This window comes from Penicillium macrosclerotiorum (assembly GCF_028827735.1).
Source record: "Penicillium macrosclerotiorum strain IBT 26536 chromosome Unknown utg000006l_segment0_segment0, whole genome shotgun sequence".
Lineage (NCBI taxonomy): Eukaryota > Fungi > Ascomycota > Eurotiomycetes > Eurotiales > Aspergillaceae > Penicillium > Penicillium macrosclerotiorum.
The window spans coordinates 1871047-1885672 of record NW_026643085.1 but is presented as its reverse complement, the minus strand read 5'-3'; the positions used below and the strand labels follow the sequence as shown (position 1 = coordinate 1885672).

General features: G+C 49.8%; 6 protein-coding genes across 6 annotated transcripts; 1 reads left to right on the top strand and 5 right to left on the bottom strand.

Annotated features, from left to right (window-relative positions):
• Positions 1 to 211: 211 nt before the first annotated feature.
• Positions 212 to 1703, bottom strand: N7462_005963 (uncharacterized protein; the record flags this gene model as incomplete). The annotated part of the gene is made up of 3 exons (XM_057077681.1): positions 212 to 379; positions 448 to 1128; positions 1188 to 1703. 3 exons carry the CDS (start codon positions 1701 to 1703, stop codon positions 212 to 214), a joined length of 1365 nt encoding a protein of 454 aa, XP_056933261.1.
• A 702-nt stretch (positions 1704 to 2405) lies between these two features.
• On the bottom strand, positions 2406 to 3539 carry N7462_005962 (uncharacterized protein; the record flags this gene model as incomplete). The annotated part of the gene is made up of 4 exons (XM_057077680.1): positions 2406 to 2453; positions 2511 to 3025; positions 3080 to 3157; positions 3212 to 3539. 4 exons carry the CDS (start codon positions 3537 to 3539, stop codon positions 2406 to 2408), a joined length of 969 nt encoding a protein of 322 aa, XP_056933260.1.
• Positions 3540 to 4500: 961 nt separating this feature from the next.
• Positions 4501 to 6123, top strand: N7462_005961 (sugar porter family MFS transporter; the record flags this gene model as incomplete). Its single annotated transcript, XM_057077679.1, has 2 exons — positions 4501 to 4585; positions 4676 to 6123. 2 exons carry the CDS (start codon positions 4501 to 4503, stop codon positions 6121 to 6123), a joined length of 1533 nt encoding a protein of 510 aa, XP_056933259.1.
• A 374-nt stretch (positions 6124 to 6497) lies between these two features.
• On the bottom strand, positions 6498 to 7774 carry N7462_005960 (uncharacterized protein; the record flags this gene model as incomplete). Its single annotated transcript, XM_057077678.1, has 4 exons — positions 6498 to 6594; positions 6678 to 7241; positions 7343 to 7683; positions 7739 to 7774. The coding sequence occupies 4 exons, from the start codon at positions 7772 to 7774 to the stop codon at positions 6498 to 6500; spliced, it is 1038 nt and encodes a 345-aa protein (XP_056933258.1).
• Positions 7775 to 8090: 316 nt separating this feature from the next.
• N7462_005959 (40S ribosomal protein uS8) lies at positions 8091 to 8815 on the bottom strand (the record flags this gene model as incomplete). The annotated part of the gene is made up of 3 exons (XM_057077677.1): positions 8091 to 8280; positions 8337 to 8406; positions 8683 to 8815. The coding sequence occupies 3 exons, from the start codon at positions 8813 to 8815 to the stop codon at positions 8091 to 8093; spliced, it is 393 nt and encodes a 130-aa protein (XP_056933257.1).
• Positions 8816 to 10305: 1490 nt separating this feature from the next.
• Positions 10306 to 13458, bottom strand: N7462_005958 (karyopherin beta; the record flags this gene model as incomplete). Its single annotated transcript, XM_057077676.1, has 8 exons — positions 10306 to 10595; positions 10650 to 10887; positions 10946 to 11278; positions 11339 to 11555; positions 11618 to 12243; positions 12318 to 13124; positions 13239 to 13297; positions 13419 to 13458. The coding sequence occupies 8 exons, from the start codon at positions 13456 to 13458 to the stop codon at positions 10306 to 10308; spliced, it is 2610 nt and encodes an 869-aa protein (XP_056933256.1).
• Positions 13459 to 14626: the final 1168 nt, after the last annotated feature.

The window sequence follows — 14626 nt, the reverse complement described above, 5'->3', positions numbered from 1 at the left end:
TGCAATAATCGCTGCTAGGCTTATTGTCACTATATGATCATGGTAAAAAATAGACTGGGACTGGCTTATACACCTTAACCAGCAACGCAATATTGAACTTTCTCGTCGATGGGTGATTTTAGAGGTTAATTTATACATGATCTACTATAGGATGCCGTCTATATCGAAGGGTCTATCTAATCGTCCATCCAGTCATCCATCCAATAATCCATCAAACTGTCTTTTTTATTCTCCGATCCACCTTGATGCGCACAAACGCGGCTAAAAGAGTCGCAGCGGTGGCCATGGAGCCCGCATAAAAAATTGCTGGTCGATATGCGCCAATGCCGCCTTCCTGACCTCCCGAGGCATTGAGAATGTAACCAGCAATAGGCGCCCCCTGTAATCAAATTGCGCAGTTAGCCTTGATAGTAGCAGCAACAAACTCGGCATGACCATTTTATTTACCATAAGATATCCTCCAAGCCAACCGCTCACAATCATGCTTACCGCAACGGAAACTCTTGCGGAACCAAACACGTTTCCAACAACAGTCGGCATCGTAGAGAAGAAGCCCCCATTCGCCGAGCCATTAATCACCACAAATGCAATCAAGGGCCCAATGGAACTGGACACGGGCCACAGCACGAAAATGCTCAAGGCGCTCAGTAGCAGCGACAGGAACAGCGTATTCAGTGATCCTAATTTATCACAAGCAAATCCGCATGACAATCGCCCGATTGCAGAGCTGAAATTAAACGCTGCTACCAAGCCTGCGCCCGCACTGGACGGGAGGCCAAGACTGTTGGTATAAAGTGGCAAGAAAAATGCCGGCACAAAAAGAGGGAACGTGCCAATGGCGCCTGTCGCGAATAGAACGGCGAAGCGGACGTCCTTGAACAGTGCCCATTCAACCATCTTGGCAGGCTTGATCGGAGCTCGTTCTTTGATGAAATACGCAGCTGGTAGGCCTGTACCGATGATGAGAAATCCAAGAATCCGGAACGTCCACGCAATTCCAACACTTTGAATCAGGGCGTCTAGAATGAAACTGATCACTGTGCCTCCGAGCCCACCACCAGCATAGACAATGCCATTGGCGATGCCGCGCTTGGCTTTGAAGTATTGTGCCGGAGTCACTGATACAACCTGATGAAGAATGTTAACCGGAAAAGCCTAAAAGTTCGTTTTGGAAGCCACAGGTTTACCATAAAGCATAGACTGGTCCCGATCCCACCAACAAACCCCCAGGTCATAAACAGGCCGGCCACACTCTTCGTCGCAAACCCACTGAGAATACTTCCCAGTCCGAGCAGGAAAATACCCGTGAGTGCGGTAACTTGTGCTCCAATTTTTCGAATTACGGTCGCATTGGGCACAGCGAGTAGCGAAATACAGGCGGGACAGAGGGAACCCACAAATGCTAATGTCGAGGACGAGTAGCCCATTTCATCGACTAGCGCAGCCTGCATGACTCCCCATGTATAGGAAGCGCCGACAAACCACCATGTCACAACAGCACACGCAAAAATAAGGACCCATCCATACCCACCATCTGGAACCTGAGAGTCCGCGATAAGTGACTGCTGCATCACTTCATCGGGCTCCAGTTGAGACTCTGGGGCCGAGGCGACCGGGTTGCGCTGCCGTTCCTCATTCCAACTCTGGCCCAGAGTGGGGAGCTCGACTGCCGTGGTAGGTAGGGTGTGGTTGAGGGTCGCCATACTCCTACTGGTTGCAATTCCACTTGCAGGAATGGTTATAGGATGAAGCTGCTAATTCTTCAAATAGTAAAACCTCGGAGAATTTAAATATTTGCATTAATAAGCTTTAATTGACCCCGAATTATCCACTCATTTTCGTCCTTCGTCATTGACAAGGCGTGCACGTGACCGCGGCTATACTCGGCACCCCGAAGGGTTTTCCAGGATCTTAAGCTTATGTCGAGGAAGATGCAGCCACTGAATACCACGAGGACCCACATATTCCTCTGTGCGTCTTGACATGACAGGGATACTCGATTCTCTGCCCGTTTTGTAGGGTATCACAGGTTTACGCGGAACCCAGCGCCGTAACACGCTAGTCAGCGAGGTAGGAGATATCTAACCCCCCCCCCCCCCCCTGCCAGCTAGTTTACTTCGTTGAACATCATCGCATTGGGCATCGCATTCCATTAGATCCCACCTTTACAAGCCGATACAGTATCCTACTATTTTGACAGCTTAAGCTCATGTATATAACACAGAAACCTCGTTTGGCTATATGGGCGCCTAACCCTAATATCGTATGACTACTGCTGCATAGCCTCAAACCTAGACAATCATGCAATTTTCTACCTGCATTCGGATAAGACTTCAATTCCTAAGCTCTCAATATTTCACACTGCAATCTACATCCGGTCTGGTTCGTAATGTTTGAAAAGATAACTAAAAGATAGCAACGGCATTCGGAGGACTTGCAACTCCTCCAGGGACCTATCAAAATTCTAGTCAGATCCAGCACTTGAACGACGTTTAGATGAGATCACTCACCTTGATCGGAACACTGGTCAAGAAGAATGAATACCGGCCCAGCCTGCGCGCAGTACGAGCCAATTCTTCTAGGTCAAACATCTCGCCTAAAGGAAGACCCCAACCAGCCAACGCCCATTGATGAATTGATATGTCCGGGTGATTATGCGGCCCATCCACAGGTCCACGCTCAAAGCTTGGCGAATCACTGGCGACGGCGGCGAATCGAGACTCCCACAGCCAGCGCAATGATTCTTCTGTTGCCTCCAACCCCAAGAGTCCTCCTGGGCGTCGATCTGGATATCTTTGCTTCTCTTCGTCTGTCAAAGCATTGTAGGCTACTGTGAACCCCACTCGCAAAAACAAGATATCCCCTTGGTGGATCTCTATGCGTTGTTCCTTGATGATAGCCTTGATGTCTTCAAGCAAAATTGCACCGGACTGAAGTGCTTTGGCTTCACGCCCATTGCGGGTAGCCCATTCAGCCCAGTCGAGCAAGATACCGCGACCGATAATACCCCCTCTAATCACCCATTCTGAACAAGGTGATCAGCCGTTTCCAATCTATGATCTTACACACAAAAACTCACGGTCAATTCCAATTTTCGAGCTATCTTGGAAGTCTTCTTGAAAATGGCCATTGTAGAACCGTCGAGCAGATTTGTATCCTGTTCTGATTAGATTTGATCACAGAGTAAGATTTGTTTATCTGTTTATCTTACCAAAATGCCGAAATCCATCCCATTGCGTACTACTCTGAGTGTTGAGATATACCTCGTCATCATTCATAGGCACATCCGCGTGAGGTATGATACGATGTTCAAAACGCTTCCGGCCATCCGTAGGGAACATGGGCTTATCGAAGGGCCAATCCAAAGAGATGCGAATTCCTCGCTGGATTTCTCTGGCTGACGCAGCGACGACTTCGGGAGTCAAAAGATTCAACATACCTAGCTGGTCATCTCTCCCCCATAGACCCCATGCATTCCCCGGTGGGCCGCTAGGGTCGAGAGGAAGCTCGTTGAATTCGGGCCATCGCTTAAAATCCATACTCCGGACCGTAAAATTGAAATTGAGTGGTGATAAATCGACCAAAGCTCAGAATGTTTTATGGTTCCTTAACTGCTGTCTCCAGTTACATGTAAAAGATAGCAGGCCGGAGTCATTTGTGACTAGTACAGGCAAATCGTTTATCCTGTGGGAAAAGCTTTCAGCGCCGGTTAGATCGGAGTTAAAACAGACTAAGTAGGGTTCACCGATAAAATGAAGTATCCACAGAATAATTTGACCTCTGGGGGCCACGACATAAAAATTTTGGTAATTACAGAATAATCCAGTGAAGAATGGCTTTTTGGCCGGAGCTTTCAGTCTTTGAGGCGATATGTATTAGCCTTGCTGCTGGGAAAATTGGCTTTGCACTTCCCCGATCAACTTCTCCCATGTGGTTGAGTTTCTGGGCTCTATAAGCCAATGCAAATAGAAAAGTTGCAATTTTAAGCTGTAAATTGCTTTATACCTCTAATCACCATATAACAAGCAATACTCGAGACAGTCACCTCCACTGTATGAAGAAGCCAAGGGTAAGCTTTCATCCCCCTGTACCAACAGTATGGCTTCAATTGGATCCTTCGCCCCCAAATTTCATCGCGCAACCCCGCATATCCCCGCCCCCGCCCCCGGATTGATTCATCTGTGAGACCAAATTTTCGGGGGTAGATTCCGAGGGAAATTTTTAATTATTTTCGTAGAAGCTTCTTTGGGCCCTGTCATTAGACGCTAGAAGAGATTTGCATTGACCAAACTATTACTCTCCACAGGATTCCTATTCATCATCCCCCCTCACTGAACTACCATAGTCTCATGACTCCAGGGCGGAAAAGCGTAGAGCCTGGACGATTTTACTCGACTTATAAGATGCCTGAATATTGGATCTAGATGTACACCTTTCAGTTATATTTTCCCGTTTTCTCCTACACGAGATTATAGGTTCTGTTAACCATCCTCACACGCAATGCAGTTGCTGCGTGGAAAGAGCGCCAGCTGGGGGATTACAGTCTCCTGTGGTGCGGGTTTCTTCCTTTTCGGTTATGACCAAGGTATGCCATCCTTCTCATCTTCGTAGAGTCAACGAAAATATGTTCCTGACTCATGACTTCTCATGCCTCATGGAGCTGACTTTGTTCAAGGTGTCTTTGGTGGTATTCTGACAAATCAGAACTTTCTTGGTACCTTCAACAATCCAGATTCCACAATACAAGGTCAAATCACATCCCCCTATTACCTTGGAGCTATGTTTGGCGCCCTTTTCTCGCGAGTTATCGGCGACCGTATCGGGCGTCGGCGAGCAATCATCTTAGGATGTATCTTCTTGACTATCGGTGGGGCGTTGCAGGCGTCCGCAAGCACTTTGGCTCATATGATCGTTGGTCGTATTGTGGGTGGATTTGGAACTGGTCTGAATACCACTGCAATTCCCATGTGGCAGGTCGAAACTTCGAAGCAGCACCATCGTGGTAGATTAGTCATTATGGAACTGGTGCTTAATATTTTTGGCATTGCAGTGACCAGTTGGATGAACTATGGTTTCACATGGCTTCCCAACAACTCTGTCTCGTGGCGATTTCCCTTGGCATTCCAATCGTTCTGGGCAATTGTGACATTGGCTCTTACACAGATTATGCCAGAATCCCCTCGCTGGCTAGTGCTTCGAGGTCGTCTAGATGAGGCCCAAAGCGTCCTGGCTCGTTTGGTTGATAAAAGCCCTTCTGATCCAGAGGTTGCAGAGGCCTTGCAAGTCCTGTTTGACACTGTCAATCACGAAAAAGAAGCAGAAACTGCCTCATTGCGAGATTTGCTGAAGAACGATCGGTCACAGACTTTGAGACGTATCTGTCTGGGTGCGGGACTCGGCTTGATGCAGCAAGCTTGTGGTGTCAACATCATTGCCAATTACCTACCAGTAGTACTCACTCGATCGATCGGTTTCAGTGACCGGTTGTCCCTTGTGATATCAGCGGTCTACAATCACGCTCTCATGATGTGGGCATGCACTTGTATGCTGGCAATCGACTCTGTCGGTCGTCGACCTCTGTTGCTTATAGGCGCTGCTGGTCAAGGTATTGCCTTTATCATGATCGCTGTTGGAATCAAAATTGGAACATATTCGACCTCAATTCTGAGTGTCGTTTTCATATTTGTCTATAACTTCTTCTTCGGCATAAGCTATCTCCATATCCCTTGGCTTTACCCAGCAGAGATCAATTCTCAGTCGATGCGCAACGTTGGAACCTCAATATCTACAACAACAAACTGGCTATTTGTGTATATTGTTGTTTTAGTGACGCCTATTGGTATGGAAAATCTTGGCTGGAGCTTTTATTTGATGTTCGGCATCTTCAATCTTGCGTTCCTTCCATTTATCTGGTTGTTCTATATAGAAACGTCTCGGCTTTCGCTTGAACAGATCGATCGAGTGTTCGAGATTCAATTTGAAGGAGGCAATAATATGACGTTCAAGGCTGCAAGACAACAGGTTCTACTCGAGACTGAGCTGGCTGGGGGCGGCGGCAGAGATTTTGTTGTCAACACAATGGATATGAAGGACTCGGTGACAGTTAGAGAGTCTATAAAATGATATGCAGAGTTCTTTAGTAAAATGAAGACATTTCATATCTATTGAAATGGGGAACATGCCCACTCTGCGAGCACCCTGATTCGTGGATTGAATATTGCGTACAGTCATTACAGATATACGTAGTTTTCTCTTGATACGAATTCAAAATACCCCAAAAGCCTTGAACTTAGAAATGGAAAACGTCATAAGAGATCGAAGTATATAGTGCAATGATGAAGAAAGAAGATCAAGGAGAAGAACGATGCAATTGTCGCCAGCCCTGAGAAAAAAATCAGAATATTGAATCCGAGAGAATCAAGTCTCACAACAGACGCATGATGATAACAGAGGTAATTCATATAACTTCTAATTTCATGCCGAAAGGCTCTCTAGATTCACAATTTCGTCACAGGTCTACTCGGCTCCGTCGACGAGGGTACCAAAGAAGCCGCCATCGGGCCAGTATCGAACGACTCCTCGCCGTTGAAATGCCTTTCCAGGGAAAAAGAAAAGTCAGCATTGACAACAAGAAGGGTCCAAAAACAAGAAGGTCGAGGAAACCGGCTAGATCTTACCATCCACGCTCTGCTCCACCACTCAAAAAGGTACAATCCCCATTCGCAACACACTCCCATCCACCCCCGACTCCTCGTCCCTCCCAGGCAGGAACACCCTCGGCACGCACGAACTGGGTCCCCTCAGCCAGCAGCTCTTTAGGGCCATTTTGATCCCTTCCACTCACAATAACTCTCCGCTTGAACGTACTAAGGCCGGCCGTGAACACGTTAAAGTCCTCCTCAGAGCTATCAACGGGCATACGGCCTGTCAAAGCACGGCCCATAGCAATCAGAGGTGCAGCGTGCGCGCAAATTAAGATCGATTTGCTGGTGCGCTGCATAGCGGGGATATCGGCCTCAAGGGCAGTGACCTCAGCGTCCACGTCGGCGATGATACCTTCTAGTGCAGTAGCCACACGGTTGTGCAATTGTGCGATGGTCTCGCCTCGCGTGGAGGGGTGCAGGAGCGGAATGTACTTTGTTTCCGGGGCCAAGGGGATTAGTGTGGGGAAATGAGCTTGCATGGTGCTTGGGGTGGGGTGAGAGGGGTGGTCAAAGAAGGTTGTTGGACCAAACCATTCTCTATTTGAGGCTTTTAGTCTTCTGAGACCAGTATCATGAAAGGTCATATAGAACGGCCTGGGAAACTGTTGCACGCCTAGAGGTGGGGTGTGGATTCATACCCTAGTCCATTCTCAATTCTAACATCGAGGTCTGCTGCTTGTTCTATTCGGCCCTTATGATCTCGTGGGATGGCAGTATTCGACGTGGACGCCGTTCTTTCATGTTGTTTTTTGAGTTCCTCCACCGAAGGCTGAATAGTTTGCAGACAGCGATAGAACGGGCTCGAGTAAACTCGAAAGGGCTTTGGGTGAAAGTCCGGGCTACCAATATGAGCAGCAAGTTCATGCGACTGGCGCACCCCATGGGAGGTGAGCGCTGGATCTGCGGGATTGCCCGTTGGGGTTGGGAATTGCGACTTGTAGGTGCCAGTGTTCAGGTCAATCGTCCAGTTGAGACGATGCTATTCATAATTAGCCATAGAGCAGGGCAAGCCCGGCTCGGCTCGAAGAACTTACCCCATGGCGAGTCAAATATATTGTATCCAGCGGCATGGTTAGTACAAGGAATGCAAGAGGCCGTCAACTCGCGGGGAAATACAGGGCAGAACAGGGGACAAAGGCGGGCGGTGAAGGTGGACCTCGGCCCGGCTTGGACAGGTACGCTTGTCTTTACGGTTACGGATAAACAAAACTGAAGATTGCAGACCAGCATCGCCTGACATTCAGAGAGGAACCATGTACTCTGCACGCTATCACGCCGAGGGTATACGCCGCTACTCTAGATTACATTCCCAGGGTCCAGCCCAAGCGACATGCGAAAACCAGTCAAAACAACAACTTTTTCGATTGAGTTTTTTTAAGACTCCGTCTAGTAGAAGAAGCCGAGGAGCTTGCCAGCGACGTGCTTGCGACGAGCCTCCTCGTGGTCCATGATACCGGCGGAGGTGGTCAGGACGACGTAGCCGAACTGACGGGAGGGAAGGAGCTGGGTGGCCCACTTCTCGAGGTCACGGAGCTGGACGGGGTAGCGGGGGTTGATGACACCGCACTTGTTCAGGCTGAAGAAGGTTGTTAGAATAAGTCTCTGTATGCGGGATGAATAGTGAGAACGTACCGGCCGTTCAGCTGGATGACGATCTTGCCGGAACGGTGGTCATCGACCTCCTCGAACTCGCCAATGTAGCCTGAAAAAAGTTGGATGTCAGCAATGTTGCGAAGATTTAAAAGTCGCCAAATACTGAAACAAAAGCGCTTTGGAAACATGTAAGATCTCCGCTAAGGGGTCAATCTATCGGGTACTTAAAAGACAAACGTCGTGGGATGATTGAGACCGTCCGCCTAGTTATCAACCCGAAAGCACAGAAAGCAAAAGGAAAAGCCAGAAAAAATGAACAAATGAAAATGAAAACATGGAAAAAAAGAGAGGTTGACGACGTATTATCAAATCTAGCGCAACGTACCGTGCTTCTGCATGACAGTGAGGAACTTGACGATGACCTTGGAGGAGGGGCGGATCAGGACTTGGCGCTTGCCAGCCTTCTCGGCGTTGTTCATGGCGTTGAGGGCATCGTTGAGGACGGAAGTCTTGACCATTTTGGCGGTTAGAGAGTCGAGATTCTCAAATCGATCGAAGAGAGAGGATATGAGGTATCTGTTCGACGAAACGTAACAGAACCCCGGCTCGACTGAGGCATACGTCCTCCACCACAGAACAACTTCACATTAAAAGTGCTTGCAGTGGAGAATGCATTGCCTCAAGCTCGAACAGGGTGTTCAATTACGCGTTAAGTCAGCCACCACTAGTCTTCGAGCGCAAAGAGTGCCCCTTCCTTGGAAAAAGGAGTTCTTCAGCCCGTGCCGGATGGGAGATGCGTATCATCCTGCACACTGCGCTGCAACCAAGGGAAAGGAACCCAAAGAACAGACAATGGCAGGACGATTGCTCACCCAGACTAGCTGAGAGGCTGGTGAGGGGATAGGGCGTACATACCTCGAGAGGTTGATCCGTCGGTATAGCGGGTTGTCGAAGGTGAAAAATTGCGGCGGTCAGCAAAAGTTTGGTAGGTGTCTGCTGACTGTGCGCGCTTAGGGTTTATATTCCTTCCAGCCCTTATCGGTCCGTAGGTCACGTGGAGATGGTGAATATGTTTGTTGTTGCCTCAGGCATTAAATAGCCCATGCCGTATATTTGGAAGTCCCGTGACTTGTAGCCCTCCAGTTCCGTCTACAAAAACTCTAGTGTGAATGCTGTATACACTTGTTTCATCCTTCATATAGTCCGACAGATGTGATTTATGTATACAAGTTGTGTCCAACGGAGGATGATTGTGCTAATGGGGAGTTGCGAGGAGGTTTGAGAGGTCAGAATATACGAGGACGAGGATAGGAAGGAACACTTTTTCATGACAATGACTCTTTCTGGAAAAGGGGCGTTGCATGATTCTGGGGAAGTACATGACTGGGAATACATGAATGTTTGCGGTAAATGGGGGAGAGGATACATGAATTCTTTGGGCTACATGAGTTTCGATGCTATAGGGATGCGAAGGGGTCTTGTCTAATTAAAAGCAAGGTAGAAAATCGGTGAAGAAAAGGGTGTAAAAAAGGAAGTTGTATCGAGAACAAGCAGACAATGGGCCATGAGGGAGCTGCGGTAGGGGAGGGGGGAGGGGGATTCGTTTGACGTTGTCATCAAGGAAAGTAGCACAAGGGGGAGGGGGTGCTCGTAACGGGGTAATGGGGGGTGCCAAAGAGAAGATGATCATAGGGAATGAAGAAGGGTAGAAGGGGGAATCTCATTTTCCAGTTCTGGAGAAGGGGGAGTTGGAAAAGGGACATTGCATACGACCAGTTGGAACTAGCCGCCACACGTATAGGGTCCTCGCTGGCCATCAAAGATAAGAAGTCGATAATAGGAAGCCGAGTTTGCCCATGGCCTCCAAGCATACCGGATATCTGGGCCGCTTGATTCCCCAGTTCCTCACAGTCCACATTCTAGAGGAATTTTGCTTCTCGCTAGAACGAAAAGTGTGGTGGCGATGGCTATCTCCTCGTCGATAGGATGAAAACACCCGGCTGGGAATTTATGCCGCACTAGTGCCCATGTTGATCTGGCGCTTCACCTGCTCACGAGTCCAGCGGGCAGTCTCGATAGTCCGCGGGCTGTACTGGCGAGTGGTGCGGGTCTCCCGAACCAAAGTAGTAACCCAGTCGTTGCGGAAGAAAGGTGCAAGCTCGCCGTTGGGGAATGCATCCGCAAGATCACCCAGAACACCCATGGAGGAGCGCATGAGGCCCTCGCTGCGGTTGCCCTCCTGGGAGATAATGTGAAGCAACTGGAAGATAGACTCTACGAAGGGCTGAATTTGTGTGACTGGGATAATATTAGTAATGTTGTATTCAGGAGACAGGGCAAATTTCAACATACTCTGAGGCTTGCCCTTGTAGGAGAGCAGAATGCCGCCCCAAGCGTCCATGATACCCTCCCGCAGAGAAACAATGTAGTCTACCATATCGTAGGGCAGATCGGAGCTAGTAGTAACGGAAGAGGCCTGTTGAAGGACACCACCAACGACAGTGAGATAGGTGTCGAAACTAGTACCGATAGCCTGGGCGATATCACCAAAGGTCTCCAGAATGGCCGGCTTGAGCTGGTTTGTAGCGGTCTATGTCGATGGTCAGTATGTACGCGATTCAAAATTAGGTTAAAGGAGTTGTACATACCCGGAGGATGTTGAGGAGAAGGTTCATGAAAGTGTCGCAATAAGGCTGCACCTTCTCATTAAGAGCACGGGCAATATCACTGACAAGGCCAATAGCCATGGCACAGAGACCAGGCTCCTCCTGGTTACCGAGCGCATTGTACAAGAAGGGGCTGAAAGACTCCATGTACTTGATGAACTCCTCATCTAGGGCATTGGCAATGGCACCGACAGTGGCGAAGACAACATCCGGGACGCTGGATTTGGGACCAAGGGTGGAGAGAACCTGGAGAAGGACCTGCATGATCCGGTCGCTTTGGGGCTTGATTTCAGTCTCAAACCGTTGGACAATAGCCTAAGAAATTGTTAGGTTTTCGATTCTTCGAAAGTACAAGTTGATAGCCAAGGTACGTACCAAGATGACACTAATCAAGCTAGTCTGCATCTCCTCGAGGAGAATGCGATCCTCGGTGTTAACAACCTGCTGTTGCATAGGGACGGTCTGCTCCAGACGCTGGATGATCACATCTGAGAGAGTGGCGACCATTGGCAAGCTGTCATTGGCAGAGTTCAAAACGAAGGAGTTGAGAACTTCGTAACCAGCGGTACGGAGCTGGTTATCGGCATCCTGTCTGTTTGAGAAGTTAGTGGCAGATTCCGGCTAAAGAAATACACTTCAGTCTGCAAAACATACCGCTCAGTGACCTGAAGGAGAGACTTGATGCTGTCTTCAAAGTGCTTCGACAGAGGGTTGGTCTGGGAACCAGGATCACCGGCGAAACGGTCCGCAACGTTCATAAGAGCCCAGCAGCAAGAGCTGGCAATCTTGGGACTGCTAGCGAGACCATTGAACAGGCACGAGATCAGGGGTTGGAGGTGAACATCAGGGTCGAGGACCTCGGGGCAGCAGTCGCAAACGCGGCCCAGAGCGTAAGCAGTGGAATCCCGAACCGGGACAGAGGCATCCTCCATCATGCCAAGCAGAACAGGCAGAGCCTGCTTAATCAACGGCTCCAGAACACGGGGTTCAGGGCCCTCCATGATACCGCCGAAAGCAGCGACGGCGGCATCGCGGCGGTGCCAGTCCTCGTTGCGAATGTTCTCCTCGACGAATGTGACAACAGGCTGGATCACATCGCCCTGAACGCATTGGGCATAGAGCTGCAGAGCCTGGTAGGCAGCCCGCGAGACATTGTATTCGTTATCATCAGCATCCTCGTCCTGGCGGCACATCGATTGCAATAGAACAGGGATCACTTCGCGAGTAGCAACGCGAGCGAAGCCAAAGAATGGACGTGCGTCACCACCATCTTGCTGAGCCTATGAAAAGAAGTAAGGTTAGTGGGGAAGGTCTCCAAGCTATCATCTCAGCGCAACCAAAGGGAAGAACATACCTCGGCGTTGTCATCTTCAATAGCAATTTCTTCTTCACAGACAGTGCACCAGAACTCAATAGCCAGCTTGGCAACATCCTCTTCCTCACTCTTCATGCCCATGATGCTGAGGCCAAACAGGGCTTTCTCCATGTAGAAGCGCATCTTCTCGTAGTAGGATCCCATGATACGGTTCAGACAGGCGAAGGCACCAGCTTGCACACGGACCTCCTCAGCCTGAGTGGCCTCGCAAACGACCTGCATGATGTAATTCCGCTCTCCCTCATTGTCCATGTTCGAGCGCACGAAATCCACGGCGTCGCTGAGGGCGGCAATAGCGGCATAACGAACGTCCATGTTTGGCTCCTCGCGGCGCGCACCCTGCACGACGGCAGTGAGGATAGCATTAGAGTGAGCAGTCAAGCTGGCACGAAGGTCGGGATCTTGGGACTCGCAAATGAAGCCAATGGTGGCCAGCGATGACTGTTTCAGGGCGTCGGATCCATTCGCCACGTTCTGCACAAGGATGTTCATAAGGTCGGTCCACTCATTCCGGGGCAATTCGATCGCAGCAATCGAAACGATCAGAGTGGCGGCGGCATTCCCAGCTCGGGTATTAGTTGAATGCAAGGTCTTGAGCGCGAGCTCCTTGACCTGTGCCTTGGTCTCGGGTTGAATCTGTTGAACCCATCGCCCTTGCACTTCACGCAGTTTGGCCTGGTCTCGGAAGGTAAAAGCGTTCTTTAGGGCAATACCAGCAGCGACACGGATATGGGGTGGGCTGTCCTCGTTGGCGAGTTCCTGGCCCAAGGTGACAAGGTAGGTAGCCTAGAGGGAAAAATCACAGGGTTAGCGGGGTTGTTCGGAACGGCTGTAGGAGCGCTCTCCATCACATGAGATCGACATCAATCAAAAGATAGACGAGGGAAGGAGATTACATACGAAGTCAACCTCCGCCGCGTGGGCGAGCTGTTGCTCAGCATTGGTACGTTCCGCCGCATCTGCCGAAAAAAAGGAAAAGAGACGGTCAGCGAAGGGGGAACTACCACACAAGTTGCGATCGTCACGATCTCCAAGGGAGACTTGAGGTCGTCCCGATCGAACGAAAAGAATAGCACTTACCTGGCGACAGGGTGCTCTGCAACACCTGGCGAGCATCCATGATGTCTGGTCAAGGAAACGCAGATGATGGTAGATGTGGGGGGAGAGGAGGGAGAAAAGAGAAGGAGAAAAAAAGGAAAGGGCGGGAAATAAAAGAAGCAGGCCCCTCTAGAAACCGAACAATCAACTGAAGGGGTCACAGGCACACAAATCACAGGCAGCAGGCGGCGTGGATGCAGTGGATGGACGAAGCCTGAAGTCGTGGTAGAGGGAGTGGGAAAGGACGGGGTGTTTTTGTGGATATGACGAGCATGCACCCAGGTCTTCCCGCGACGAGTCACCGAGAGAGAAAGGTGCCTTCCGTGCACGCTCGAGAAGGAAAATCAAAGGTAAAACAAGGAAACCGACGACTGAGAAGGGTCAGGCGGTCGTTGGAAGGTGTCTTGGAAGGGCAGAAGGGAGATTTGATGGTCGAAAAAGAACAGAAGGACCATGAACTTCAACGGAGGCTGATTGGCGCGGGGGCCTCAGGCCGCACGTGAGTTGCAGCCTGAGGCATCACTATTTTGCTTTTTGGGCGCTTTGGGATTTCAAGGGGGTTTACAGGTAGACAGAGTGAAAAGTACGCCAAAAAAAAACTAGGGGAGAACTAGTCAAATCCTGCGACATCTTGCAGCCTCCGGAGCATCTCTCGGGACTTCTCATCTTTTGTTCTCTCCGTTTGAGCGGCCGTTGCTCTTCTAGTCGAGCTAAGGGAGAAGGGGGGCAAAATCGCATGCCCCTCCCTTTTGCTTGTTTTGGTTTTCCTCAAAGTGGCCGCCCACACAGTCCAGCGCGCGGCCCCGGCGACAGGCGTCTGTGAGCCCTGCCTACCCACAAACGCACACATTCGCGCTACTGGCGAACTATTTTTTTTTTTTGACAGTGGAGATCTGGACACTTGACATGCCAGATAGCAATGGTTCCTGCATGTACATGCTCCATAGATATAGCGCTTGTTAGGACTTCCCCTCAATACCGGGCCTTGAAGGAGAATTTTGATCCGTGATGCGTCCCTCCTCGGACGGGGTGGCCACTTTGACACAGGCACTCCGTACGCTATGGCCTCTTCTCATAACATGAATAGAACAAGGGCGATAGTGTGGGCGAAATTTGCTTGGGTGTCGAGTACTGCATCTAGAAGGTCTGTAGTGCCATCCATGTGGAGACCGGTCGATGCGCACGGAACT